We start from the raw sequence: 25,268 nt of genomic DNA, 5'->3' as shown, positions 1-25,268 counted from the left end.
CTCATTTTCACTTCATTCTACTTTGGTGTGTAAGAGAGAGAATGGATGTTCAAATGAGCTACTCAGAATACAAACTCAGGGCAAATTTGGGTTGGCAATGCTGCCAGTTCTGGGAGAGTGAGGAGTCTCCACTAAAACATGCTTCCTTGTATTACAGATTGTTGTGAGGAAAGTACTTTTTAAATTTTAAGTTGATGTTTTGGTCTCTCTTCTCTTTGATATGTGGGATTTCCTATTGAGTTATATATGATCACAAACACGTGTTCATTATATGCACATTTGACTAGATAAAATATGTGTACATATACATACATAAGTATATCTATACACATTGTTATGCCTGCATGGGGACCCCCAACCCCCACCTTCATCCCTTGCTTATGACACATTTCTACTCAGCAGCTGCCCCAAGCTTTGCAAGTTTATCTAAGGTTGGGGAGAGGGTGGATCAGAGATAGGGAACAAGCATTTATTAACAGCTTATGTGCTAAATGCTTTATAAATATTATCTCATTTGAAAACACTTCAAGGCACTTTCCTATATTTCTTATTCCTTTTTCCCCCCCCCCCATATATTCTATATTCCTTAAACATTCCCAGTCTAAGCCTTAAGGTATCTCATGGCGATATTGCACCTATCTCACTTCTCTTTTGAAGGAATGGGATCAAGCCCCTGAAAATTATATATTCTTAACTCATCTCTGATCCGTTTCATTCCTTCACCAAGATATTTAAGAAACACTTATGTAGTGCCTGCTGTGTTGAGTGCACTGTGCTAGGCCTTTAGGAGAGTCCAGGAGTTTAATAAAACATGGTCCTTGCTCTCATTGAGTCTACAGTTTAATAGAATGATTTAAAGGAAAAAAAAAAAAAAAAAAAAGCAAACATACCAAATATTGTCTCTGAGAAGTTAAGAGTTCAGACTCCCAAACCTCAGGGCCCATCCTTCCCTCAGAACAAGGCTGGGCCTGGCCCACCCAGTCTGGCAGTTCTAGCTGCATGTCAAGGGTGGTGCGTCACCCTCTGACTGTCCTGACTTAGTCCTTTGCTTTGCTTTACAGATAGCAGTGGCCCCTCCAGCACTGTGTCTAGTGCTGGCCCCTCTTCCCCTACTTCAGTAGATGGAGGCTCCCATTTTGCCTTCAGTGACCATCTGAACCTGAGTTCTCAAGTGGGTGAAGATTGTCGAAGTTATGGGCAGCCTCAGGAGATCCCTGAGGATGGGGACAAGGAGGCCACAGAGATGGGAAAAGGGCCCTCTAAAATCCTCCAGCCACCTCAGGAAATGCCTGGGCAGGGGGGGCGGCTGACACAGGAGGCCCTGGAAGAGGTGGGCCAGGCCCCCCAAGAGGTTCTGGTGCAAGCGGAGCCCCTGGTGCAGAGAGAGGGCCCTCTCGAAGGTGATCAGCCCTTTCAAGAGTATCCTGTCAGTGCTGACACCCTGTCAAAGGGAACCTCTGACATCGGCTTCATGTTCCAGAAGATTCCTGAGGAAGCTGCCCAGCCAGGCCAGGAGGCCGAGGAGGAGGCTGCCCAGCCAGGCCAGGAGGATGGCCAGGAGGTTGGTCTGCTGTCCCAGGAGGCTTCTAAGAAAGCTGACCTGCTGTCTCAAGACACTCTAGGAGAAGTTGACCAGCCAACCCAGGAGAGTACTAAGGAAGTCGATCATCTATTTGGAAATAATGTTCTCCAAGGCCAGCACCTGTTTAGTGACCCAGACCCTTTAGACCAAGTCTTGACCCTCAGCCAGCAGCCTCCCTTTCCACCAGCACCACATGACTAAGTGCTATGTCATTAGTGGTCACTGTACCAGTCATTTGAACCAGCAGCAATTCTGCTGGCCACCTTACCTGCCAGTTAGAGGTCTTGGCTCCAACCAGAGGGCTCTGAGGAAGCAACCTCTCCCCTCATAAAGAGGGGCATGATTGGGGCAGGAGCTGGGCCGGGGTGGAGCCAGCTCTGCCAAAGGTCCCCTGGGTCTGGCTACCTAATTAGTGTCCTCAGCTCCTCAGAATAGAGCGTGCTAGGTAACTGGGAGTTGAGTGGAATGTCATTTTGTTGCTAAAGACGATTGAGGACTAGCACAGAGAAGAGAAGGGATCCCAGCTGAGGGTCCTGGATTCTGACGAATGCTCTAGCAAAGGGTGGATAGTCTCCCAAGGTCCCTTGGGCCCCCTGGGCATTCAAGAGGTGTAGCTAGTGTTCTGTGGGCAGTTTTAGGATTGCCCATCAAATTGGGAGAGGAAAAGAGAATCCCATTCCCCAATTGACCATCTTAGTGGCCACTGATACTGAAATTGGGCTATAGATATTCCCATATTATCCCCAAGTGCCCCCTTCCTATCCATCTGGACAACAGCTCTGGCATAGGATGGGTATCAAACTACTCTAAAAAGAGTAATCACTTAAAGCTGCTTTAGGGGTATCTTGCCTTCAGGGGACCCTTGGCCAACTGCTGAGGGGTATTTTGGCTTGGTGTGGGGAGGGAGTCTATAGTGGAGAGAATCAGGTTTTATTTTAAGCAATTAGAAGAGATCACTATTGTACAGACAGGAACAAAAATTTAATATATATATATGTGTGTGAGTGTGTGTGTGTGCGCGCGTGTGTGTATGTGTATACATATATATATACATATATATATATATATATATATGTATGTGTGTGTGTGTATATATATCTTTCTATAGTGAAGCCAGAGCCAGGCCCACCGAGGACCAAGCACTCCAGGGTCCCTGTGAGGTTTGTTCTTGCTTCTCTTGTATTCTTAGGGCCAGGTGTGATTGTGAAGCTTTTCCCAAAGATGATGGGGGGAGGGAGGGAGGGAAGGGTGGGCAGGGAGATACAATCATTTGAATTGGGTGAGGGCAGGAACATCGTGAGTGCTCAATAAATATGAAATAACGGCAAGTGTTGTGATGGTCTGTGTGAACATTGAGATTATGTGTAACTGGGAGAGTGATAACAGGTATAAGGTTCAGTATTGTTGGGAACTAATGCACTTGGATAGGAAAGCAGTAGAAAACAATTTATTCTAGGGGATCTCTATGGACCAGTGGAATTGGGGAAGCCTTAAAGAGTTTGACCAGTAGGGTGGAAGTCAGGGAAGGACTGAATCACTAGAGCCCTGGGTTTTTTTACACAGTTTATTAGATTTGTGGAATCACCCTACTCTGGATCATTACCCCTGAACTTGGTTGTGATTCTTTAAGAAATATTTTGGGGAGAGACTCTGCCCTTTTTGTCACCTTTCAATCCAAGTATAGAAACTATCCCCAAGATAGTGAGAGTTCCTATAGCTGCAGCCTCTCCCTACTTGTTGCAGTCTTACCACTTATTATAATAGGCCCATATAATCACAGCTTCACTGGGGACCCTACTCAGCTCCTCACTGAACTGTAGTCTGTTTTGTAGGTGTGAATTTTCACGGTGGGATCTGAATCCTAGGAGATTCCGAATTTTGAAGTTAGGGAGGGACCCTACAACTAGTCTTTAATTCTAGTTCATTTTTAACCATTAGTCCCTGTTTCCTTACTCTTAAATCCCTTTCTTAGGAATTCTCTTCAAGCTGTCATTGACTGTTTTTCCCTCCTATAAACTCTTGTTTTCTGTGCTTAAGCTCTTCTCCCTGTTCTCTGAAACCAGCACAGTGGGGCATAAGGACATCTCATCCCTCCCCTGGCACATACATGATCTTTTGGAGGCTTCTGGTCACCCTCCTTTGAATCTATAATGAATCATGAAATTTCCCATGGGAGTAGGGGCAAGGAGGGAGGAGTAGGGAGGGAGAAACTAGTCCAAAGACCAAGTAGTATGTGAAGTCAACAAGAGCTTGGCCAGCCCAGGGGGTAACTGCCACAAAGTTGGTTTATTGTTAATGTTCGGGGTGGCTCCTTTACAACAGTGGGAAGATGAGTGTGAGGAGCCAGAAGGAAGGTTGGGCAGGGATGAAGAGCAGAGCAGCAAGGGAAAGGAGCAAGGAAAATAACTTATTTTGGTTTCTTCCCTTCAGGATAGGAGCTAAGCCCATTCAACCAACTGTGTCAGGGTCTCGGCCTCACAATCTGGCAGCAGACAAGCAGGGGAACACATGGACTTTCTGGGGGAGGAGGGGAAGTCCCTTTTTCTAAGGTGCCATGTTCAGTCTTTTTTGATCCTACAAGGATGAGCTGTAGTTTAGCTTCACCTCCTCCCTTGTATTCCCCACTTCTCTCATCCCACTCTTCCTCTGCTGTGACTTCCACCTCCCAGCTTTATTTCTGAGAACTCTGGGCTAGGGAGGAAGTAGGTATCCCCATCTCAGCTACAGGAGGGCAAGTAGGGTATTGGAAATGTTGGGGGGTATTGCACAATGTTGGGGTGTCAAATGTTAAGGTTCAGGCAGTGGCGTATTTTCACCCATTACACACCAGGCCAGCATAGATGGCCACATGCATAGAAGCCAAGCAGGAAAAGTTTGTGCAGTAGCATGGGAGGGAATATGCCATGGAGTCCAGGGGGCTCAGGAAAGCTCTGGGATTGGGCTGGTCTGGTTCCTCCCTCATCCCCTCTGCTGCCCAACAGGCCTGGCCTGGGAATTAGGCCCTTGGCATATGAATAGGATTAGAGGCAAGATCCCTGCCTTTGCTGCCTACCGATGAGGGGCAGAGGCTGATAGGGGAAAGTAGAACTTCCCCTCTTCCTCAGTTTGGCCCATTGGTCAAAAGAGCTTCAAGTTTTGGATTGAGACATTCAGATGTGAAGAAATCCTAGGGGCAGGGTAGCAGCAAGATAACCCCGACTCCTACCAGAATTGGGGTATAGGAGACAGGGTTGTAGCTCTGGGCATTTAATCGACAGTATCATGTCCCCAGGTCATACAATAAATTATAATTGGAAATCCTGGGATGAAAAATAAATACTTTTGAGGTGAGGAGGTCCCTCAGGAGTGGGGAGTGATCTTCATGCTAGAAGATGGAGCTCTCCATGAGAATCCTGGGTTCTATACATATTCCCACTCCTAAACCCCAGCTTTTGACAGTTCTGGAAGAAAGTGAGTTACTCAAGGTCCCTGGGCAACAAGTGGCCTTCCCCGTCCCCATTTTGAGCTTACCCTACCTCCCTGCTCCCTTTGGTTCTGGGGAAATGCTTTGGTTCTGAGACCTCTCTCAGGTCTGTGGATAAAGGGGAAGGAGGCATTGTATAATGAGGGGGGAGGAATGATGCCTCCCACTCAACAGCCCCTAGAACCCAAGCATCTTGCCCCATTCAGCCTCCATAGCCCCCCACTCCCAAAGGATTCAGCCTCAGCCATTCTCTGGGCAAGCTGGGGAAAGGGGTATGAAAGGGAGGGGAAAGTGGTCCCTTCAGAACTCGATCTTGCAGGCCGGGAAGGACTCATCCTGCATGACCACAGTGCTGCTGCTGGCCAGGACGAGGACATTCAGCTGTTGCTGCTGCTCATGTGTCTGCTGGTACCATTCACGGGTCACTTCTGTATCATGGGTAGGGATCAGAGTCACCTGAATGGGAATAGGGTTGAGGGAAGAAACATGCCAAGGAGAAGTAAGAACATGATAGGGAAAAACCCCAGGTTTTCCCCCCACAGAGGTTCCCAGAAAGCTCCAGAATTATGCTCTTTGCTTCAGACAGAGTTGGGCACATCTCTTTGCCAGCCCCTGCTTCCACTCACCTGCAGATTCTCTCCCCACTGTGCCTTGCCCTCCAGCAGGGCATCCAGGACGGCCCTGCTTGGCTCTCCATTGGCGGGGTCATTCCCACTGACCACATAGTAAGCCGCCCGCACACGGCGGAAGAAGTCAAGATCAGCAGTTTTGCCACTGCAGTGATTAGGGATGTAAGCAAGGTCCACGTACACCGGAGGGCCCGACCCACCTTTCTGGCCCACGGCAGCTATAGATAAAGAAATGCCGGAATTCTTGGTTATAACAAAGGGGAGCAATAACAGGATGCCCCCTCTCCCTTCTTCCCCTTAATTCTCCACTTCTGCCACACACACCACCACCTCATTTCAAGTATCAGCCAAGTTCTATCCTAGATCAAACTCTACTTCTCGTTTTTGCTACTTACTCGAACCAGTCTTGAGGCCATTGACCAGTCCCTTGGTCAGAATGTTGTGTCCGTCCTTTTCTTCGGAAGATGGCATCTGGCCTGCGGAGGCGCGGGGCCGAGGTGGGACTCGGGAGGTTCGCTCCACAGGGCCCTTCCCAGGAGTAGGAGAGCGTTTGCCTCGGAGATCCAGACGCCTGGCAGGGGAGGCTGGCTTGGCCCTGCCTAGGGCCCTTCGCCCACTCCGCCCCTTCTCCTTCTCCCGAAGCCGTTCAGCCCGCCCAGCCTCGGCGCTTAGCCCCTCGGGGTCAGCCATGCACACGTCTGGGCGTGGAGGGGGTGGGCGGGGGTCAGGCTGGGGAGCGGGGGGTGGGTCGTGGACAGGTCGGGGATGGTGTGCCCCGCTGACTCCCCCCGCTTTGTCCACGGGGAGGAAGTCGCCATCTTCGTCCGAGTCCAGTGCTGCTTCAGCGGTGATGGAGGGACACTCCTCAGTCTCTGGGGGGACATCTGAGTCTGATTGTGAGGAGCCCGAGTCACTAGCAGAAGTGGGAGGTGTCTCATCAGCCACGGGGCCTGGTCCCCCAGCGCCTCCTGGCCCCCCCGCCCTGCGCCGTCCCCCTCGCCCAACTAACCGTGCCTCTTCGGTAGAAAGATCGCTGTCGTCCTTGGGCAGGGAAGGATTGAGAAAGGATGGGGACAGCTCTCCACAGCGGGGCCAAGGCTCGGCAGCACATCCTTGGGGCCCAGACTCCGGCTCAGGGGAGGGACTGCGAGGCCGGCTCCTCGTGGGGCCTCCGGGACACAAGGGCCGCTCTGGAGATAAGAGCGTGGCTGGCCGGGGGCACTTCTCCGCTCCTGCGGGCCAGCCTCCACATTCCCAGTCGGGGCGAAGCTCGGCTTTCTCCTGGACTTCTTTGGCTGTGGCGAGCCCCGGGGGGCTGGGGCTGGCCTCTGTGGGACCGTTAGCTGCGCAGTCCCTGGGTGGGCTTGAGCAGGATCCCAGGGCCTTGGTGACAGCTCCAGAGCACTCCAGGCGGCAGGGCAGGGTGCCATCATCCATGTCCCCAGGCAGGCCAGGGGCAGGGGCAGGGCTCAGGGTGGCTGGCGGGGCCGGGCTGAGGGCCGTTAGGTCCCAGAGGCTTCGGCCCGCTGCTTCTGCTCCTGTTTCCATCTCCCCAGCTGCCAAGCTTAGGGGGAAGCTCTCAGCCACACTGGTGATGACAGGCGTGGTAGCCTCGGATGAGGAGCCCTCCGAAAGGGCCGGTGAGGCGGGCCGGGGCAAATTGGACAGGAGAGGAGCCCCGGGAGAGGTGGGGGACGGGAGCTGGGGGAGTGAGGAGTCTAGGCTGGGGGCCTTGGTCACCTCCAGGTACTCATCATGCCGTGCCCTCGTTGGGGGTCCTGGGGTCAGAGCTAATGCCCGATCCCCAGAGAAGGCAAGGGAGCCACAGGGTGCGGAGCGAGGCTCTGCTGGGGAGGGCAGCTGTGGGGCAGATGGGTGCAACGAGGAGAAGCCAAAGGCTGAGGCAGGAAAGTCCAGGCTAAACCCGAAACAGGGGGAATGGAGGGAAAACCTCAGAAACCTCCTAAAAATAGAAAATTCCGGCCGGGAACTCAAAGGCAAACCCTTCTCAAACCCCTCACCCTTCTCCAACTCAAAATCACCCATTCACCCAACACTCTCCTCTCCCGCTCACTCCTTCCCACATTTACCCCTTCTTCCACTCAGGAATTTTCTCGGGAACCCAAACCCACCAAAAACCTAAACAAAAACACAACTGAAAGAAAGAACAACTCCAACCCCTCAAAACCCCTCCCCCCTCACCCCTTCCAAAAATCCTGAAAACATCTGTAATCCCCAAAAAACACAACTCCCCTCAAATTCCCCACCCCTCTTCCTTGCTTTAAAAATCCCCGGCCCCACCTCCCTGTGAAACAAAACCAACCAAACAACACCTCTCCCAAATTCTCTACCTCTCTCCCTGAATACAGCTGGCTCCCTCTCCCTCCCTTTTTCCCTCTTTTCCTTAACCTCCCTTTCGGGAACCCCGCCTTAAACCTCCCAAACCCCCCCCCACCTCCACCTCCCCTTAACCCTGTCTTTTCCTAAAAACAAAACCCCTCCTTCCCTCTTTCTCCCTCACACCCCCACCACACTTATCTCACCACCCCAAGAAAGGGGCAAACCTCTGGGGCCCCGGGGGCCAAACAAGGGAAAAACAGACCCTTCCCAAAACAGGGGATCTCCACCACCATAGGGTGTCCCTCTTTGGAGGAGTCGGATTTTAAACTCTCGGGGGCTCTCTTTACCTAGGACCGAAGGGAAACCACATATCCAAGCGGAACAATCCATCTGCCCCCAAACTCCGTGGGGAACTGGAGGAAATTCTCAAAGGGGAACGATTCCCTTCTTCCCTTTGTAAAAACCCAGTGAGACTCCAAACCAGCCTCCATCCCACTCACCCTTGGGTGGCTCAAACTCTTTTCTGGGATCCAGGGGCTCCTGGGCGTATGATCCAGGGGGAGCACCTCTTGGTCATCTGGACCCTCATCGAGGAAGGTGCTCTCCCGTTCTTCGCTGTACCGTGGTCGGGCCCCTTGGCCCGGGGTCCTGTCCAGTTCATGTGGGAACCAGACCTTTCTCTCGCAGCTCAGTTCTTTCCAGTATGTCTCCTGTTCCGCCACCTCATCCTCGGGTTCCTGCCAGTACCTGTCAGGCTCTCGGGCAGCGCCTTCCCACCTGGGAGCAGCCTCCTTTTGCTCTCCCACTGCAGCCTCCCTGGCCGGGGCTGTGCCCTGCCATTCTCGGCTCACCTCTTCCTGTTTGGTCCAGTGTTCCTCCTTCTGCTCTTGGGACTTGTATTCCCAGATGGAGACCCTGGTCTTCTCTTTCTCCTCCAGGGCCTGGTTGTCTTCTACCAGGACCCCACTTCCTTCCTGTGTTTCTGCCTGCTTTGGGGCCACATCTGTCGATTTTAAGTCTTTGTCTCCTAGGGCCTTGTCCTTTTCTGCTGGGGCTCTCTCCTCCCTCATTGGGCTCTTGGGCTCTAAGTCCCTGTCTCCCTCTAAGGCTCTTTGCTCCCCTTCTTGGACCCTGTCCTCTTTCAGGGCCTCCACTCCGGCTTTGTCCTTCTCCTGACCCTTGTACTCCTGTAGTTCTCCGCTCTTCTCCAGGGCCTGCTCCTCCTCTAGGGGTTGGCCCTTCTCCGGGTCTCTGTCCTTTTTTACCAGAGCCTTGTCTTTTTCTTCCAGTATTTTGTCCTTTTCAGAGGTCTCCTCCTGCTCCAGAGCCTCATCCTCAGGTTCTGGGGATTTCTCTTTCTGTTCCTGGGCCTTGATGTCCTGCCCTGGAGCCTCACCCTCCCACCCTGGGGGGCTATCTTTCACAACTAGGCTCTCAGGGGGCTTGGGACCTTTGGTGAGAGAGCTGTCTGGGACCTTAGTGTCCTGCCCGGGGCCTGTGGTCATTCCAGGAGAAAGTTCCGAGTCTCTGGGCACCTCGGTGTGAGAGGAGTGACTGGCAGGTGTCTCTTTGATGGGGCTGTCATCTGTGACGGGGGTCCGAGCCGTGTGGGTGGGGGAGGATTCTGAGAGAGAAAACCCTATGGCCGAGTGGTCAGAGGCAGGAGGCGAGCGATGAGCACCGTGCTCATCCAGGGCTTCAGGGATGGATTCTTCCTTTTCGTGGCCCAAATCCCCAAGCTGGGGAGTACCCAGACTGTCTGGGGACAATTGCTTGGAGGAGATGTCTAGGGAGGTCTCCTTGCTGGGACTCTCCTCTGAGAGAGAAAGGGACCCGGTATCCTCGGGGGAGACTTCTGGCCAGTGGTCCTTGGGCAGGCCGTGTTCTACCAAGCCTTGAGGAGACTGGGAAGCAGGTCCTTTGCTGGCAGAGCCTGGGGAAACTGCCTTGGCTATGGGGAGAGGCTCAACGTCTTCTGGTGAGGGGACTTGGCTAGAGATGTGGGGAGGCTCATCCTCGTGGATCCCATCTGCCTCTGGGAGGGATGTCCGCGGACCTCCAGGAAGGCTCTCGGTCCTAGGAATCAAGTCTGGGCTCTTTGGCACCTCCACGGTTTCTGATGCGGCAGTTTTGTCCTGCTCTGGCAGCTCTGGGCCCCCGCTCCCAGCTGCCTCCTGGGTGTGAGGGCTCTTGGGGAGCGGGGTGTGCTCTTTCTCCTTTTCTGGTTCTCTTTCCACCGTTTCCAATTTGGGCTTTTCCTTAGCACTGTCTTCCTTGCCAACTCCTGGTGTCCGTCCAGCTTCTCCCCAGGAAACCGCCTCATCAAAGTCCTGAGGTTCAGACTTATCCTCCACTGGAGACTGGTGGAATGGCGTGTGGGCGGCACTGGGGGGGCCCGACGGGGGCGGGGACGCCATCTTGACGGTGCTGTCGTCGGGACTGAAGCAGCGCTCCTCCGGCTCCCCGAGGATCGGCTCCCCCGAGGGGAGAGTGGGTGCAGGCGTGTCGAAGAGTGGGGGCCCATAGTGATCCTGCAGCTTCTCTGACAGCGCCACACCGGTGGCCTCAGCTGCCTCCTCTCCATCTGCAGGCAGGCCTCTTCCCGGGGCCTCGCCCTTCCTCTCCTCACTGGGCGCCGCAAAATCCTCACACGGCGGAGACTTGAAGCCTTTGTCCTCCTCCAGGGAGGAGGTGGGGGAGATGGTACCGGCGGACGGCACGTAGTCTAGGCCCTGAGTCGCTTCGGTGCGAGACGAAGGGATGCTGGTGACCGTGTCCAGCAGCAAGGAGCTCTTGCCCGTCTCTTCGGTCTGGGGAGCCGTGAGGGAGGCTACTGACTGGTCCTCGGCCACCGACGTGGCAAAGGAGGACAGCTTGTCACACTCAGTGATGGACGTGGCCGAGGACACGTGCTCCTCTTCAGCCAAGGGGGCGGCCACCATGTTGGGGGGGTAAGTGAGGAGTTCGGTGTCTGGGGGCCCGAAGCCTTTAGCAGGGGTGGAAGGTATGGCGCTCTCCATGGGCTGGCTGGTCTCAAAGGAGCTGGGAGCATCAGGCCCTGAGAGATCATAGGTACCCGGAGGGAACCTGGATGGGGCGGGGCGCTCCTCCGGCTCATCATGAATCTCCTCGTCTGAGATGGTCTGCTCTGTTTCTGAGTAGCCGGGGATGGTTTCATCCTGGATGTATGAGACATGCTCTGTGGCTCCTGCAGGAGTAGCCAGGCTGCTGAGGAACGATGACGTCTCCTTCTCAGGGGCCTTACCCGGGGGTCCAAGTTCCCGACCCCCAAGGGCCTCCCTGCCCTGGGAGGTGACCCTCAGAGAGTCCTGCAGATGGTGCTGCTTCTGGAATAAACCCTCAGCCTTTGTCTCCTCCTCCTCCTCCTCTTCCTCCTCTCCATCTGAAGGATGCACTTCTTCCATCTCTTCCAGCTCAGCTTTTTCAATCACATCCTCCTTTATTTCTGGTTCGCTCTCCTCTCTGGCATCTGTTCCTTCTAGAAACCTCTCGGCTTCCACTTGCTTCCCACGCTGAACCTCCCCAGCATCTTCAGCCCCCTCTTTTTGGGTCCCAGAACCAGGGCTCCCGACCTTGCAGGTGGGCCCTCCGGGGATGTCCAGGGCAACGTCTTTCTCTCCCTTCACAGCCTCATCCTGATCCACGGCCGGTCCAGAAGGCGAAACCTCCAGACCCGCCATGCTGGACAGCCCTTCTTCCCTAGTTTCAGGAGGATGAGATCTCACCTCCAGGTCACTGTCCTTTTGCTCCAGCAAAACACTCTCTTCACGCTTCATCTCCTCAAAGTCCCGGGTGAGGTCTTCGGGGGAGGATAAGACCAGCTCCCTGGGCGCGGTGACTACCGGCGGGGGTGCCGCCTCCTTCTGGGCTGGCGGTGTCCGGGGTTCAAGGGAGGCCTCTTTTTCACGGACCCCTCGACTCTTGTCTGCCTTGATCCTTCCTGGAAGCTTAGCTTTGTAAAGTGTCTTTCGTACCTCAGGAGTAAAGGGTTTCAGGTCTGGCTTAGAAAATTTCTTGGGTTCTGGCTTAGCGTCTTTCTTCTTATCCTCCTTCTTAGCATCCTTTTTCTCTTCTCTCTTCCCCTCCTCCTTCTTGATCTCCTTCCTCTCCTTCTTAATCTCTTTCTTCTCCTTGTCCTTTTTCTCTTCCAGTTTTGACACCTTCTCCTTCAGGTGCTTCTTCCCAGTCTTATCTTTGATCAGCTTCCTCTTCTCAGCTTTCAGCACTTCACTGGACTCAGTGCGAACCCTGTCGGTCTTGGCCGCCTTCTCTGGAGGTTTCTCTGGGGGCTCCTTGGCTCGCTTCTCACTCTTGGCTAGCTCCTTGGCCAGCTCTGAGCGGGCCTCCTTAGCCCCTTCTTCAGGCACCTCCTCTCGCTTGGCCAGCTTTCCCACGGCGGGTTTGGCAGAGGCTTTGAGGCTCTCTTTGCTGTCGGCCCGCTGTTTGATCTTACTGGGCTTCAGGTTGGCCGGGATGGACCCTGAGGCCAGGTCTTTCTGGGTGGCCACAGGGTAGCGGAGGAAGTCCAAGTGGCGAAGCTTCTCCAGCCCCTCCAAGATCTTGTTCTGGGGAGCGTTCCCTGGGAAGAGCACCCGCACGATCTTCTCCGTGGGGCTGGCCGGGAGCCAGACCACCAGGGCCGTGATGGAAGTCAGGTAGGGTACCGAAATCTCCCCCTCTTTCCCATTGGCCAGCACGATGCCTGTTTTGGCCTTGCTGTTGCCGGCCCACTTTTGCATGAGGAATTGCATTTCCTTACTGTCCTTGACGGGATTAAGCACGTACATGTCCAGCCGGCCCACACCCATTTTGTGGAACAGGGTCAGTGGCTCGATGGTGTTGCTGACCACTCGGTACAGCGGCTCTGCCTGGATGCCCAAACGGTTCAGGTGCTGCAGGGTCAAGCAGGCCTCCTCAATGCTCCGCTTGGCTTTTCGGGCAGCGTCGGGCAGGCGCAGCTTGTCAGGGACATTGAAGAAGACCACCCCGAGCTCCGGGGAGATGAGATTCTTGACCCAGTCGCTGTAGCTGCTGGAGCCCTGGCTTTGCTCCTCCTCCTGCTCTGCCACCTTGCGTTGCAGGAGCCCGTTGATGCCAGGCAGGTTATCTGCACCTATGTGAGTGAGCAGGACCGAATCAATGCGGTCCAGGTGTCTCACCAGCTTCCAGAAGCAGGACTTCCGGTCAGAGCCGCCGTCCACGAGGATGTTGAAACCATTGACAGCAAAGAGAGCGGAGTCCCCACGTCCGCCAGGGAAGATATAGCAGCAGGGCTTGGAAAGCTTGAGGAAGCCTCCAGAAGTGGGGGGCTCCAGCAGGTCAAAGGGAGACGGCACATCCACAGTTTCAGAGACATATTCTGCAAATTCAGCCACACCATCCATGGTGGGCAATGTGGGCTCTGGGTTTAGCCGAAGGTGCAAGGTTTCCTGGGAGCTGTATTGGCCCAGGCGGCTCCAGTCACCCTCACCCAAGCACGACACAGTGAGGGAGGCCTGAACGCTGGGGTCTCTGTTGCTGAGCAGTTGTGCGACCTAAACAAACAGGATAAAAACCCAGTCAAGATCCCTGGGGCTGATCTGCCCCTCACTGGGTGCTGGGTTCCACCTCTGAGCAGGGTCTCCACTCCCATCCTTCCCAAGGTGGAGGACCGTTCAAGGCCTGGCCCTGCTTCTTTCTCAGCCCAGGGGTTACCCAGGGATTGCCCACTTTTAGGCTCCCTCACCAAAAACTCCAAAATGAAGCTCACCTCTGGATTGTGAAGGACCTGGGCAAAATTCTGATAGGAGTAGGTGCCACTCTGTAGAATGAGGTCTCCACCGGGCTCTGAACTCTGTCCACTCAAGATCAGCAGCTTGTGAGCTGATGGGCTGCTAAGGAGGGAGTACACCTAGAAAGAGGTAAGAAATGGACAAGGAGACAACTGTAGTTTTCTCCTCACCTTATTCAGCTCTATAGGGTGATTTCCTCATCCCATTTATGGACAATACTTTGGATTGAGCCTGGGATGGGTATGATACTTCTGGGAGAAGGATCTGGAGGGAGTGGGAAAAGGAAACTTGGGGGCCAAGTGTGGTGACTCAGCCATGTGGTAAAGAGTGGGAAGAGAGAGAGGGTATTTTCAGCATTAAGAAGGAAAAGCCCTGAACCGTAGCCTCACCTCAGAGCTGATGCTCCCTGCATTGGGGTTTACTAGGATGACGGTCTCGAGGGTCTCACTTTGATGACAGAGGGTCCGCTGGCCTGCGATAGAGAGAAGAAATTTTGAAATGGAAGGGGACAGAATGAGGGGAGAGGGGAGGCAATGTAGGACTGATTAAATGAAAAGATAAGTAATTGACTTGATGAGAACATGATGGAATTAGGAGAGCAGGGCCGGAAGGAGTGAGATATTGGGAAACAAAGTTGGGAAGGAAAAGAGGCTGAGTAGATTAAGAATACGGCATGATGGGCCTCCTTAGTCGGTCCTTTCTCTACTAGAAGTAGCAAAATAGTGTAATGGATAGAGTACTGGGCCTAGTCAGAAAAACTTGAGTTAAAATCTGACCTCAGACATTTACCAAATATTGACTCAGTTTTTTCAACTGTAAAATAAAGATAATAATAGCAATAGATCCCAGAATTAAATGATATTATTTGTAAAGTTGTGAGGATTGAGTAATGTAACATTTGTAAAGTGCTCAACATATCTGCATACATTTAAAAAGAGAACACAATCTAACATTTATATAGTACTTACTTATAGGTATTGCACTAAGGATTTTACAATTATTATCTCATTTGATCCTTACAACCACTCTGGGAGGGAAGTGCTATTATTGTCCCAATTTTACAGATAAAGAAACTGAGAGAGCTATTCAACACAGTGCCTGGCACACAATAGGTGCTATATAAATGATAGCTATTATTGCTTTTAGTTTTAATCATCCCTATTCTTTTCCGGGATTGCAACACTACCTCTCCTTCAACTCACCCCTTCCAAACTGGTTATTTGATTTTTCCTGTAGTCACCCAAGTATCTTCCCCCTCTACCCTCCCACCCCAATGTTTTGCCTACTGGGACTCTTGCCTTGGATTCCCTAGTTGACAAGGAGCCTTTGTCCAACTCGAGCCCTGTGCTCCTGGTGCTGCCTGGGAGTAGGGGGCCCAGCTGGGAGGTCCCCAAGACCATGATCCTCACTCAGCTTCCCTCCCATCAGTTGTATCTTCCCATGGATTTTTATACCTTTGATGGGGCTAGGAATGAGAAGATGGTACCTTCTGAGCAGAGCCCAGGGCTTCCCTCCTCCCTCCCTACCCCCATCCCACTTCCAATATTCTTTTTAGAGAATCTATATCTATATCCCTGAGTTTGACAGTTCAGAAATAGAAAGTTGGTTCTACTCCCTTACTCCTACTCCCTTCTGTGGACATACCGGACATCCCAAATCCCAATACACACATTTCTCCTAGCTCTAAGCAAAGTGTCAGAGCTTTCCTGTCCGGTATCACTTTCTGAAAGTCCTAAGAATCCCAGTATGATAAAACCTCCCTGAGGATCCTGGCAAGGAGTGGTCTGAGGAGGCAATGTGGTAAACAGAAAAATCCTCCAGACTAGGAATTAGGAGACCTGAATTTAAGTGCTGGTTCTGCCATTGAGAGCTGTATGACCTTGGAAAAGTCATTTAATCTCCCAATGCAGTCTCCTCACCAGTAAAATGAGGGAACAGGAACTAGATCTCTAAAGGCTCTTTTAGTTCCAAAATTTTCTCATTCTGTGACTCCTCCTTTCCCACCTCAGACCCTCCCTAAGCGAGGTTCCCTGCGTCCAGGCACAGAAAGCAAAATATGTAGACAGCAATTAGAAAGCTACCAAAGGAAACATGAAAAGAAAGGAAAATGCTCCAAACTCCCTCCCCATCCTCCTCCCCCCCTTTTCCAAATTCATATCCTTTCTCATTTCTTGGACTCTTAACAAGAAATCAAACCATGGAGCAGAAAAATCAAATGATGAGTCAGGCCGATAAAAGAGAAATCTCCCCTCCCCCTCTTACCCTTGGTCTTTTAATCACATATTTCAAGGTAACAGAGGAGTTATCGTGGGTCTAGATTGGGAAGGGACATAAAGGTGAGATCCTAGCCTCTATCTAATAATTCTTAGCCCCAAGTCCCCCTTGTCCTCCTCCTGCATTTCCCCAGACCAGAGGGAGCTGAAATAAGGGGATTTCTGAGGAAGACGCATCTGATCCCAAACCATAATTTGGAAGGAGGAAAATTTGTTAGAGGAATATTCATGTTTGGACCATACTGAATGAGAGGAAGGGTGGGGAATCCAGAGATGTGGAGGAGAGAGAAAATCCAATGTCATTTAGGAGTAAAGAATCTTACTTAAGAGGAGAAAAGGGACCTGTTAGCAAGATCTGCTCAGCGGTTGGGGAGCTGGTCTGGGAATGAAAGGTTGGACTGGGGTTGGGAAATAGGAGGGGTCATCCATAATTATCTTGATTGAAAGCAGTTGAGGTTCCCCCACCCCCCCAAAGGTCACCCATTCCAATCAAAAAGGTAAAAACCACACAGTCTGATTGGCCCTACATGCGGGGATTCCTGTTTGGTCCCAAGAGATCTTTCCCCTTTGTTCTGCCGGTCTTCTCTACCTAGGACCCCCTCCCTCCCAAGAGCCCCAGTTACCCTAGCAGGTTTACCTGCCTCCTTGCCCCCACGCTCCTGATCTCTCTCCCCTTTCCTCCTAACTGCCTCCCCTGGAGCGAGGGGCCAGAGGGAGGACCTTACCCCGTTCTTCCTCTTCCCTTGGGAAAGACTCCCTACGAGCTCCCCCTGCGGGGGGCCCAGGGCCCCTTTCTGGGTGGGAGGTGGGGGTGCGGAGCCAGGGCAGCAGAGGAGGCAGGTGGCTCCGCAGCGAGGCCGGGAGTGTGGGGGATGGCTCTGGCAGCTGCAGTGTGCCGCAGTGTCTGTGTGTGTGTGTGAGTGTGTGAGGGTGTCAGTGAGTGTGTGAGTGTGTCTGTGGGTTCGGCTCCGGCTCCTCCCCGCCCCCCCCACCATGACAAGTCATTTTCTTGGCTGTCTCTGCAAGGGGGTGGGGGCAGGGTAGGAATGTGTGGGAGAAGCAGGGACGGCGTGTGCCCCTCGGAGCAAGGACCCTCATTTTGGGAAGGAAGCAGGGAGGGGAGGGGGCTGCAGAGACATAGACTGGTCTGGAAACCTCAAAGGCTCAGTCTGGCTGATGACGAGGGTGAGGCTCCCAATCTCAGCCGAGGTTCCGGACGGTCCAGGGACAGGGCCTCTGGGGTGGGGTGCAAGTGAAAGGGGGTTCTAGAAGCCCGGAACTGACATTTACTGACAATAACGGATACAGCTGCAAAATAGCCTTCCCGAGGGCACTCGTGCCACGTTTCCATGAGCCCCTCCCCCATCGGCCCCCCCAAACCCCCACATATTCCCTCTCATGCAGAAGCACACTGCAGTGCCATCTCCACTCCCTCCTTGCCTCCCCCCTCCCAAGCAGCTGGGAGATCTGGCAGCTGAACCTCAGGGACCCTCCCACTAAGGCACATTCCCTACCCCAGCTTTTGCCCCCCCCCCAAAAAAAACCCCTCCCTTTACACCAAAGATTCTGTCCTATATGTCTGTGTCATCCCCGGCTGCAAAAGGATGGGGTGAGGGGAAGGCGCAGGGAGTGAGGGTCCTGACTCATCATGCAACATCCTCAGACTCGGGGCCCCCTAGCTCCACCCGGTCTATATCAGGACTGTCACAGACACAGGCTGGGCTGCTTCCCTGCCCCAGCCCTGGTCCTTCCTGCCCGCCACCCCAAATTCCTCCCTCTTCTGACCATCCTAGGGCCTGTCTGCTCCCCCACCCCTAGGTTCCAGTCCCAAATTATGTATCCCTACCTTGTCTTCCTCTTGCCCACTCCCCAGTTCTTTTGCCTTTCCTCCTGGGTCCACTGTTCCCCCATCCTTAGCCTCCCCCTCCCTTCCCCTTCTCCAGTCCAGCTCCTACCCTGAGGTGTGGGAGGGGGGCCTTCATGGAGGCGGGTGGCTTCGGCCCCAACCAGCAGCAATGGGGAAGAGTCTGCAGCACTTTTGGGGGGGGAGGGCTTGGCTGGTTGGGGGGAGGTAGGCGGGATCAGGGCGGGGATGGGGGGCTGGATTCATGACGAGGCAGTTGAGTCTTAACTCTTTCCTTACCCTCACTATATTCTACTGTTTCAGAGCTGCTTATGTGCCTCCACTTCTCTTTGGGACTCCTTTAGGAAGATTCTGAGAGGAAAAAAAGCTGAGGGAAGACTAGGGGCCATAAAAGAGGAAGAGATACCGCCTCTCCCCCCATCCACAGCCCTCCCAGTAAGGGCTTTTCTCCAACTTTGTCAATTAAGACATATTTATTGAACTTTAATATTTTATAATTTATTGATTTAATAATTTGTTTTTACTATTATGTTATTAATAAATTTAATAATTTATTACACTTAAATAATTTTCTGTTAGGCATGGGTTGGCAATAGGGGAGCAGGAGATGAATGTCCCTTCCCCCATTCTATCAAGCACCATCTGCTCTATCCTTGGTAGGTACAAGGGGACACTCCCCATGTCCCAGGAGGAGCAAGAGACAAAGAGGCTGGAGGGGAAGGGAGGCCAAGAAGGATGAAGAGGAAGAGAAACAGAACCTAGAGGCCCCGGGGCGGTGAGGGGGGACCAAGTGCGAAGCTTCACCAAGCTCTGCCGAGCCCTGGGCCTGAATCTGAACCAAGGGGTGAAGAGAAATAAGGCCTCTCTTAAAGCAGAGGTTTGAGATTTCCCATTTGCCGGGGCAGAGGGACAGCTTGTGAAGTCTCAGACAAATGTGGCAGAGGCAGTGTTCTAGAGTTGCTCCAGGATTCATCATTCTCCAGTTACTGAATGTGAAGACAGGAACCTCTCCTCTGCTGCCATGCCCTTCCTCTAAAAAAAATTCTTTTGGCAGGAATTCTCTATTTAGACTTGGGATTTAAATGAAGGGTCATGGACCTGGAGCTGGAAGGGACTTCCTTCAGAGGCCACCTAGTAAAATCACCTCATTTGACAAATGGGGAAACTGAGGTACAATGAGCTTAATTTATTTGCCTAAGATCATAAGTAAAATTCCCAGTTTGGAAACTCTCTCCACTAATGGATATCTGCCACTCATCTGTAACAATAGTCCTAGAGAGTGTCTGAGAACACTGAGGTGTTAGGTGGTTTGCCCATCACCTTTACAGAGGAGAGACTTGAATCCGAGACTAAGCTAGGTATTAAGATATATTCTTTCTATTCACTTAAAAATGACACAAGTTTTCTGATCTTAATGAGAAAATGGGGGTGGAGAGTACATCACTCCCTGTCTTTCTCCCACTAGGTGTGTCCCTCTTCTTGGTGGTATGTTTCTGCATCCCTATGGTCCTTTCTCTGTTTCACTTTTAGTGAAATGTTCTAAGTAGTCAGAGTGAAAGCTTATCGAAACTTAATGCTTCCATTCCATTTGCAGTCTTCAGGCTCTTCACGGAGCTATTTCCTCCCCTGTTTCCGTCCATCATTCCTCCCTCCCACCCCTATCCAGGGAACTGTGCCCATTTCCCCTGCATCATCTCCCCATCCTCTTAGCTGCCTTCCAATCTGTTGTATCACCTGGACCTCGGAAAGTAAGCACTAGAAGGTCAGAGAAAGCAAATCAGTCCTTAGTCCTGGACAGCCAGCATCTCCCTTCCCCCTCTTAACTATGCAGTAAGAGGAGGAGCTGAGTCATGGAGTATCCTAGTAAGGGGGAGGGGTTACTGTTCTGATCCAAGGATGTAAAATAGCCACTGTACCAGGATGGGGTGAGGTCGCTCCTTCCCCACCCTCCAGGAGTGCTGGGGGAAGGGGGGATTCAGAAGGTAAAACTTGGAAAATTAAGGCAAAAAGCTGGCTAGGCTAGGTTCTCAGCACCAATAGGAATAACAGCAAGAAACGCCCTCTCAGACAATCCTCCATTCCTATTCCCCAATGGCGTTTAAAAGGCATTCTCTGCCCACTCCCTGCTCCACTCATACATATCTCTAGGGATCTTGTGTTGAGAAATGAGTGAGGGGGATACTCTGGGGACACAGTTTCAGCTCTGACAATAGTTTTCCCATAGTTCTTCCTCTGCTTCCACCCACCCAAAGAGTCCCTGGCCTGTTTTGGGAGTGACATTTTGAAGAGAGCAGAGCAAAAAACCATAACCTGATGAAGATATATGCCTACATAAGTATGATTTTTTTAAAAGCCCATTATTCTACTTCTCTTTAAAGGGAAGTAGAGAATATTACAGAGAGGTCCAAAAAGGCCTGTGGTAAGAACCATGACTCCAAAAGGCAGGTGAGTATTGTTTGGCCCTCCACTTTGTGAGACAATAGCTTAGACCTTGTGGTCCCTGGCTGTGGTATCTGAAGAGTAGATAAATCTACCTGCTAATAGCTTGGGAGAGAATCTGGAAGCTTTTCTAGCTCTCTCAGGCCCTAAGGATCGTCTCTGGGCTATTTAGAAGTAGTTCAGGGTCCCTCTCCCAGATAATCAATCTCAGTTATGTTCTTTTTCTTCCCATCCCTGCTCCCCACCCCATACACCCCCAATCCCTTGCAAATACTCAGCAGTAGAAAGGCCATCCTACTCTGTAACTCTTATTTAGTTCTAGGTTTGTGTTAATAAGAATTAAAAAAAAAACCCAACCCATTGCTGTGTAGTGGAAAGAGTGCTTATGTTTGTGGGCAGAAGACCCCCCTGGTCTTGCTATCTTACCTGTTTAACTCTGGAAAAGTCACTGGGGCTCAGTTTCCTCCTCTGTAACATTAGGGCCTTGGACTACATGACCTCTAAGGTCTCTTCCACTTCTAAAGCTATCATCCTATGAACTGTCATTCATCAAGGTTCTGAAGGACAGATGTCAGATGGTTTGGCAGGTGATTGTTGTTTCCTTGGGAAAACCTTCCTAGGGAAAGACCATTCTTCCCAGACAGTCTTCCCAGGAGCAGTAGGGGTAAAGGGGTGTCCTTCCCTTATTCTATTGCTGGAAAAAGAACTTCCACCTTTTTCAGCAGTTTCTTAGAATAGGGTTGTGTCATGGCCTTGTGGAGAGAGGACAGGGAAAAGCACCAGGATATGTCTTTGGGATTACAGACACAGAGCAATGTTGAAGGGCAATGTGCTGCCATGGAGAGACTTTACCTTGGGGTCAGGAACACCTGGGGAGAATTTCCTCCTTTCACATTTAGCTTTGTGACCCTGGGCTGACAGTCCCTTAAACTCTCATATATATATGTGTGTGTGTGTATGTTTACTTCATGGGGTTATTGTGAGGTTCAAATGAGATAATATAGAGTGACATGTAAACTTAAAGCAATACATAAATGAGATAATGCATTAGCCCTGGTTGGGCCAGTAACTTTCACTGTATGACCTTGATTAAGATAGTTCTTCACTATAGACCTCTTTCCTCATCTGAAAAGGGAGAAGGCTGGATCAGATGATTAACAAGGTTTCTTCTATTTCTATGACTGCATCTGTACCTTGCTTTCCCACAAACATCCCCAAGTGTTTACAGCTGCTCTGGCCTGACTGGTATCTCTGAGACAGCTGATGAGGATGTAGTGTGTATCTCTATTGGTATTTGAAAGTGGTTTGGAGGAGAGAAAGGAGGGGAAACAGAGCAGGCTGAGTCTAGGACTGTCTTCAGCAGTGTCTTTTTTTTTTTTTCCTGGAAATTCTCCAGGACACCCCACCCCTATCCTCACGGACAATAAGCTGCCTCGAAACAAATGTTGATGTCTAAAATAGTACCAGAACACTGGCACTTTCTACGAGGGTGGGGGCAGGCTTTGATCCTGGGATATATATGAGTCCAATTCCCACAACAAGGCTTATAGTTGAAGAAACCTGGGCTGGGCTTCATTTTTGTCTGAGTGTATCTGAGCATGACTGTAAAATATTCTTTGTGTTCCTCTGTGTCCTGACTTAAAAATATGATTCAATTGCCTGGTTTAAAATTTTGATCTGCATTTCTTTTCCTAATCTTCAACACAGCCTACGATTGATACAGAGGACCAGGATTCTAATTCTTAATTCTGTGACCTTGGACAATTTAGAAATCAGGAAACTGAACTTGTCTGTAAAATGGGGATAATAATGCCTGCCTATTTCATTGGGTTGTTGAAAAGTTAAAAAGAAAAACCATGGGAGAGCACTTTGTGAAATGTAAAGCAAGAGACTGAACATAAATTATTAGTCATGAGGGAATGGTAGATAATCATGGACAGTTAAGATGGAGAGAAAACCCCAAATCTCAATTTAGGTGTTAGTTTTCCTTTTTCTCTCTCATGCAGTTTTTATCAGAGCATGATGTAAAAAGTGGCAAATCACTTTTTTTTTCTTATCAGTGCTAACAGAGGAAGTGATGATGTGGATAATCTAATTTAAAAAGTTATCTAAAAAGTATTTGTGTTTGATTTCATAATACATTATTTTATTTTTAGAAGAAAAATGTATCTAGTAATGTTTTGCTTATTTAGCCTGGGATTAAAATTAGTTGACGCTCCAAAAACATCTGACAGTGCAGGGTGTATGTGGCCCAAAAGTATGCTGGGTGTCCAAGGGATGTCAGCCTGGGATTAAAAAAAAATTACTGCAGATAATCCACCACATATACAGTCCATATGGAGATAATAGAGAATGGATTATATTAACCTTCTTCTCTCCCTTCTCCAGCACTATCTCTGGAGGTGTTAGTGAGCAGGTAGTAGGAGGAAAGATTAGGAAAAAGAAGAAGAGGGGGAGGAAAAAGCACTATTTCTAGAGTTGTCAGTGAGCAGGTAATAGGAGGGAAGAGTAAGAAAAGAAAGAAGAGGGGGAGTTTTTGGATAATCCACATACTAGATAATTTAAAAGCTGACTAGGATATGAATATAATCAGATGAAGGGATTGTGAAACTGATGTTTTGTACCTATGAAGCTAGAGCTACTTGAACTCAATATGCAATAATTTGGCAATAATGTGCCGACTCATGCTTTTCGTGAGCTATGACTTTGTGCTTTTATATCCCCTTCTCTATCCCTATCTCTTTATAGCCATGGCCTAGATGCTTCTTAGTAATCTATACAAATGCCTTTGCAACCAAGAATCAGAGTTCCTAAGATTATAATTTCTCTAACCTTAATTCCAGTATAAGGTGAGAAATTGCAACATTCTATAATTTAGCCAGGATGCGACTAGCCCTATAATAATGGACCCAAGAACCTCTGATTCTCTCAAGAGCTCTTGGTTCTTTCTTAGTATTCGACCCCGACAGGAGCTGAGCCAACAAAATCCAAACCAGAGGTACAAGGAAATTGGTTGAAGGCAGTGACTATTTTTTGCTCCTCTTTTATCTCAAGTGCTAAAACACAATGACTGGCATATAGTAAACAATAAATGCTGACTGACTGTTAGATGGACTTTGCCCAGAAGAAAAGTGTTGAGCAAAGAAATGGGAAGAGATTATAGGGGCTCTGAAGAAGGAAGGTGAGAGAAAGAGAAGGGTAAGGTAGTAGGAGAAGGCAGGTTTTTCATGGCAAATTAATTTTTTAAAAATTGGAATTGGAGCCAATCCCTACATAGAGAACTAATGAATGTCATTCTAACACTCATCACCAAGTTATCCTTCTCTTCTGGTTTAGCCACATCTCCACTGCCCTCCCTTTTTCCTCTCCTTCTGCCTCCCAATAAACCCCTGGGTTCCTCCCCCATCAATTTCCAAGGATCCTGGAATTCCCAGAAAGCCCAGCCCTTTCTGATCTGATCCGATAGCAAGACCCATATTCTCCCCATCTGTCCACCCTCACCCAAAGGATATATAGACAATTGCAGATGGGCCTGACCTTTGACCTCTGAGGAGAAATGAGCTAAGTGCCGGGTAATGAAGAGTCTCAGCTGCTGATTCAGGTTGCAGAGGGATAAGTCAATGTTCCATGAAAGAATTCCTGAGAGACAAAAAGAGAGAGGGATGGGGTCAAAACGGTTAAGATTTGAAAAGTAGCAGATGCAGGATGGAAAAAAGCTTCAAGGCATGCAGAAGGGGTAAGAATATAGTCTCAGAGATCAATTTCACTAGTATATCTACAAAGCTAAAAAAAAAAAAATTCTCCTGCCTGTTTTCACTTTGAACTTCTCCAGGCTATTTCAGGAGGGTATAAACTTTGTAAAAAATGAGTTTTTTTTTTCCCCCTAAGAATATCCCATAAAAGTTTTCTTAATGTAGAAGCCAAAAAACCCTTTCTGTCACAACTTGGCTGTCATTCCTGCTTCAAACCTTCCAGCTATTTGAGATTCTAGGCTCGCCTTCTCTACCCCTTTCTCTGCTCCACCCCACAGCAGCCTGAGAGTCCCCCGCAGGTGGTGTCTCTGCAGTGCTGCGCCACAGGCCCCAGAAGCCGCATCCTGGTCCCTGACTAGCGCCTTCGTTCCCAGAGGTTTGGGGACCTGTCTGAGCCGACTGAAAAGCGCCCTGGTGCTTTCCCCATCCCTCAGGGGCCATGACCGAAGAGGTGCTGCACCAGGTTAGAAACTCTCCAGGAAGGGAAAGGGACCCTTGGGAAGATTGGCGCTCCTGGGACACAAGGGGGGGGGGGCGGAAAGGGCACGGGAAGCTGGGTGTGGTTAACGCACGAGGGAAGCCGGGGCCGTATGAAATAGAGGACGTCCAGGACGCAAGAGGCAGCTGCCTTAGGTAAATGGTGTAAATGCCCGAAATGCCCGGGAGGCGGGGGATGTGGCGGTTTGAGATGAAGGATGAAGATGTACGGGTTAGGCGAAGCGGCTAGGGCTAGCAACTCGGGGCGGAGGATGCACTGGGCGCAGCCGGGACTCGTGGTTCTCACCTTGTTCCAGGTGGACCCGAACGGCCCGGAGCTGGCTCTCGGTGCCGATGTCTCCGATCACGATGAGTAAGGAGTGCTTCCGCGGGTCCCAGCGTGCGGCCGCCGCCCCGGCCTCGCGCGGCACCTCCCCGGGGCTCTGAACCAACTGCGCGCCGGGGCTGCAGAACCCCAGCCCGGGAGCTGTCTCCATGGCAACGCCGGCAGGCCTCCCAGGCCCGGCCTCGGTCTCCATGGAAACCTCCGCCGGCGCGCTAGGCCCGCAAGAGCCAGGCTGCGGCGGGGAGTGCGCGGCTCTTAAAGGGCTACGGGGGAGGCCGCTCATTGGCTGAATCTCGTCAGGGGGCGGAGTC

The 25,268-nt window shown here is 51.0% G+C and overlaps 3 protein-coding genes and 1 long non-coding RNA gene across 14 annotated transcripts in view; 3 read left to right on the top strand and 1 right to left on the bottom strand.

Moving 5' to 3' along the window:
• Positions 1-2,910, top strand: part of PPIP5K1 (diphosphoinositol pentakisphosphate kinase 1) — a 41,680-nt gene extending 38,770 nt beyond the window's left edge. For all 10 annotated transcript variants that reach the window (XM_031952198.1, XM_031952196.1, XM_031952197.1 and 7 more), the window contains one exon: positions 1,062-2,910. In XM_031952198.1, the coding sequence (XP_031808058.1) occupies positions 1,062-1,783 (722 nt within the window). In that variant the 3' untranslated portion in view covers positions 1,784-2,910. The remainder of the gene's footprint in view (positions 1-1,061) is intronic.
• Positions 2,911-3,132: 222 nt separating this feature from the next.
• Positions 3,133-25,203, bottom strand: MAP1A (microtubule associated protein 1A). The gene is made up of 9 exons (XM_031949284.1): positions 24,919-25,203; positions 23,920-24,021; positions 14,196-14,278; positions 13,785-13,925; positions 8,515-13,569; positions 7,749-7,813; positions 6,070-7,592; positions 5,672-5,892; positions 3,133-5,501 (listed from the first exon to the last, which is right to left on the bottom strand). The coding sequence occupies exons 1-9, from the start codon at positions 25,148-25,150 to the stop codon at positions 5,346-5,348; spliced, it is 7,578 nt and encodes a 2,525-aa protein (XP_031805144.1). The 5' UTR covers positions 25,151-25,203; the 3' UTR covers positions 3,133-5,345.
• LOC116421557 lies at positions 17,182-18,363 on the top strand. Its single transcript, XR_004231960.1, has 2 exons — positions 17,182-17,688; positions 18,247-18,363. It is a non-coding gene; the product is annotated as an uncharacterized LOC116421557 (long non-coding RNA).
• The window catches only part of TP53BP1 (tumor protein p53 binding protein 1), a 174,488-nt gene continuing 173,648 nt past the window's right edge, over positions 24,429-25,268 (top strand). Inside the window, exon 1 of one of the 2 annotated variants that reach the window (XM_031952184.1) lies at positions 24,429-24,597. The gene's annotated coding sequence lies outside the window, so the exon portion shown is untranslated. Of the gene's footprint in view, positions 24,598-24,746; positions 24,768-25,268 lie in introns of those variants that run through there. The other variant, XM_031952180.1, reaches the window with a different exon arrangement.

The sequence above is a fragment of the Sarcophilus harrisii genome, chromosome 2 (genome assembly GCF_902635505.1).
Source record: "Sarcophilus harrisii chromosome 2, mSarHar1.11, whole genome shotgun sequence".
Lineage (NCBI taxonomy): Eukaryota > Metazoa > Chordata > Mammalia > Dasyuromorphia > Dasyuridae > Sarcophilus > Sarcophilus harrisii.
This window is presented reverse-complemented; position numbering and strand designations above follow the sequence as displayed.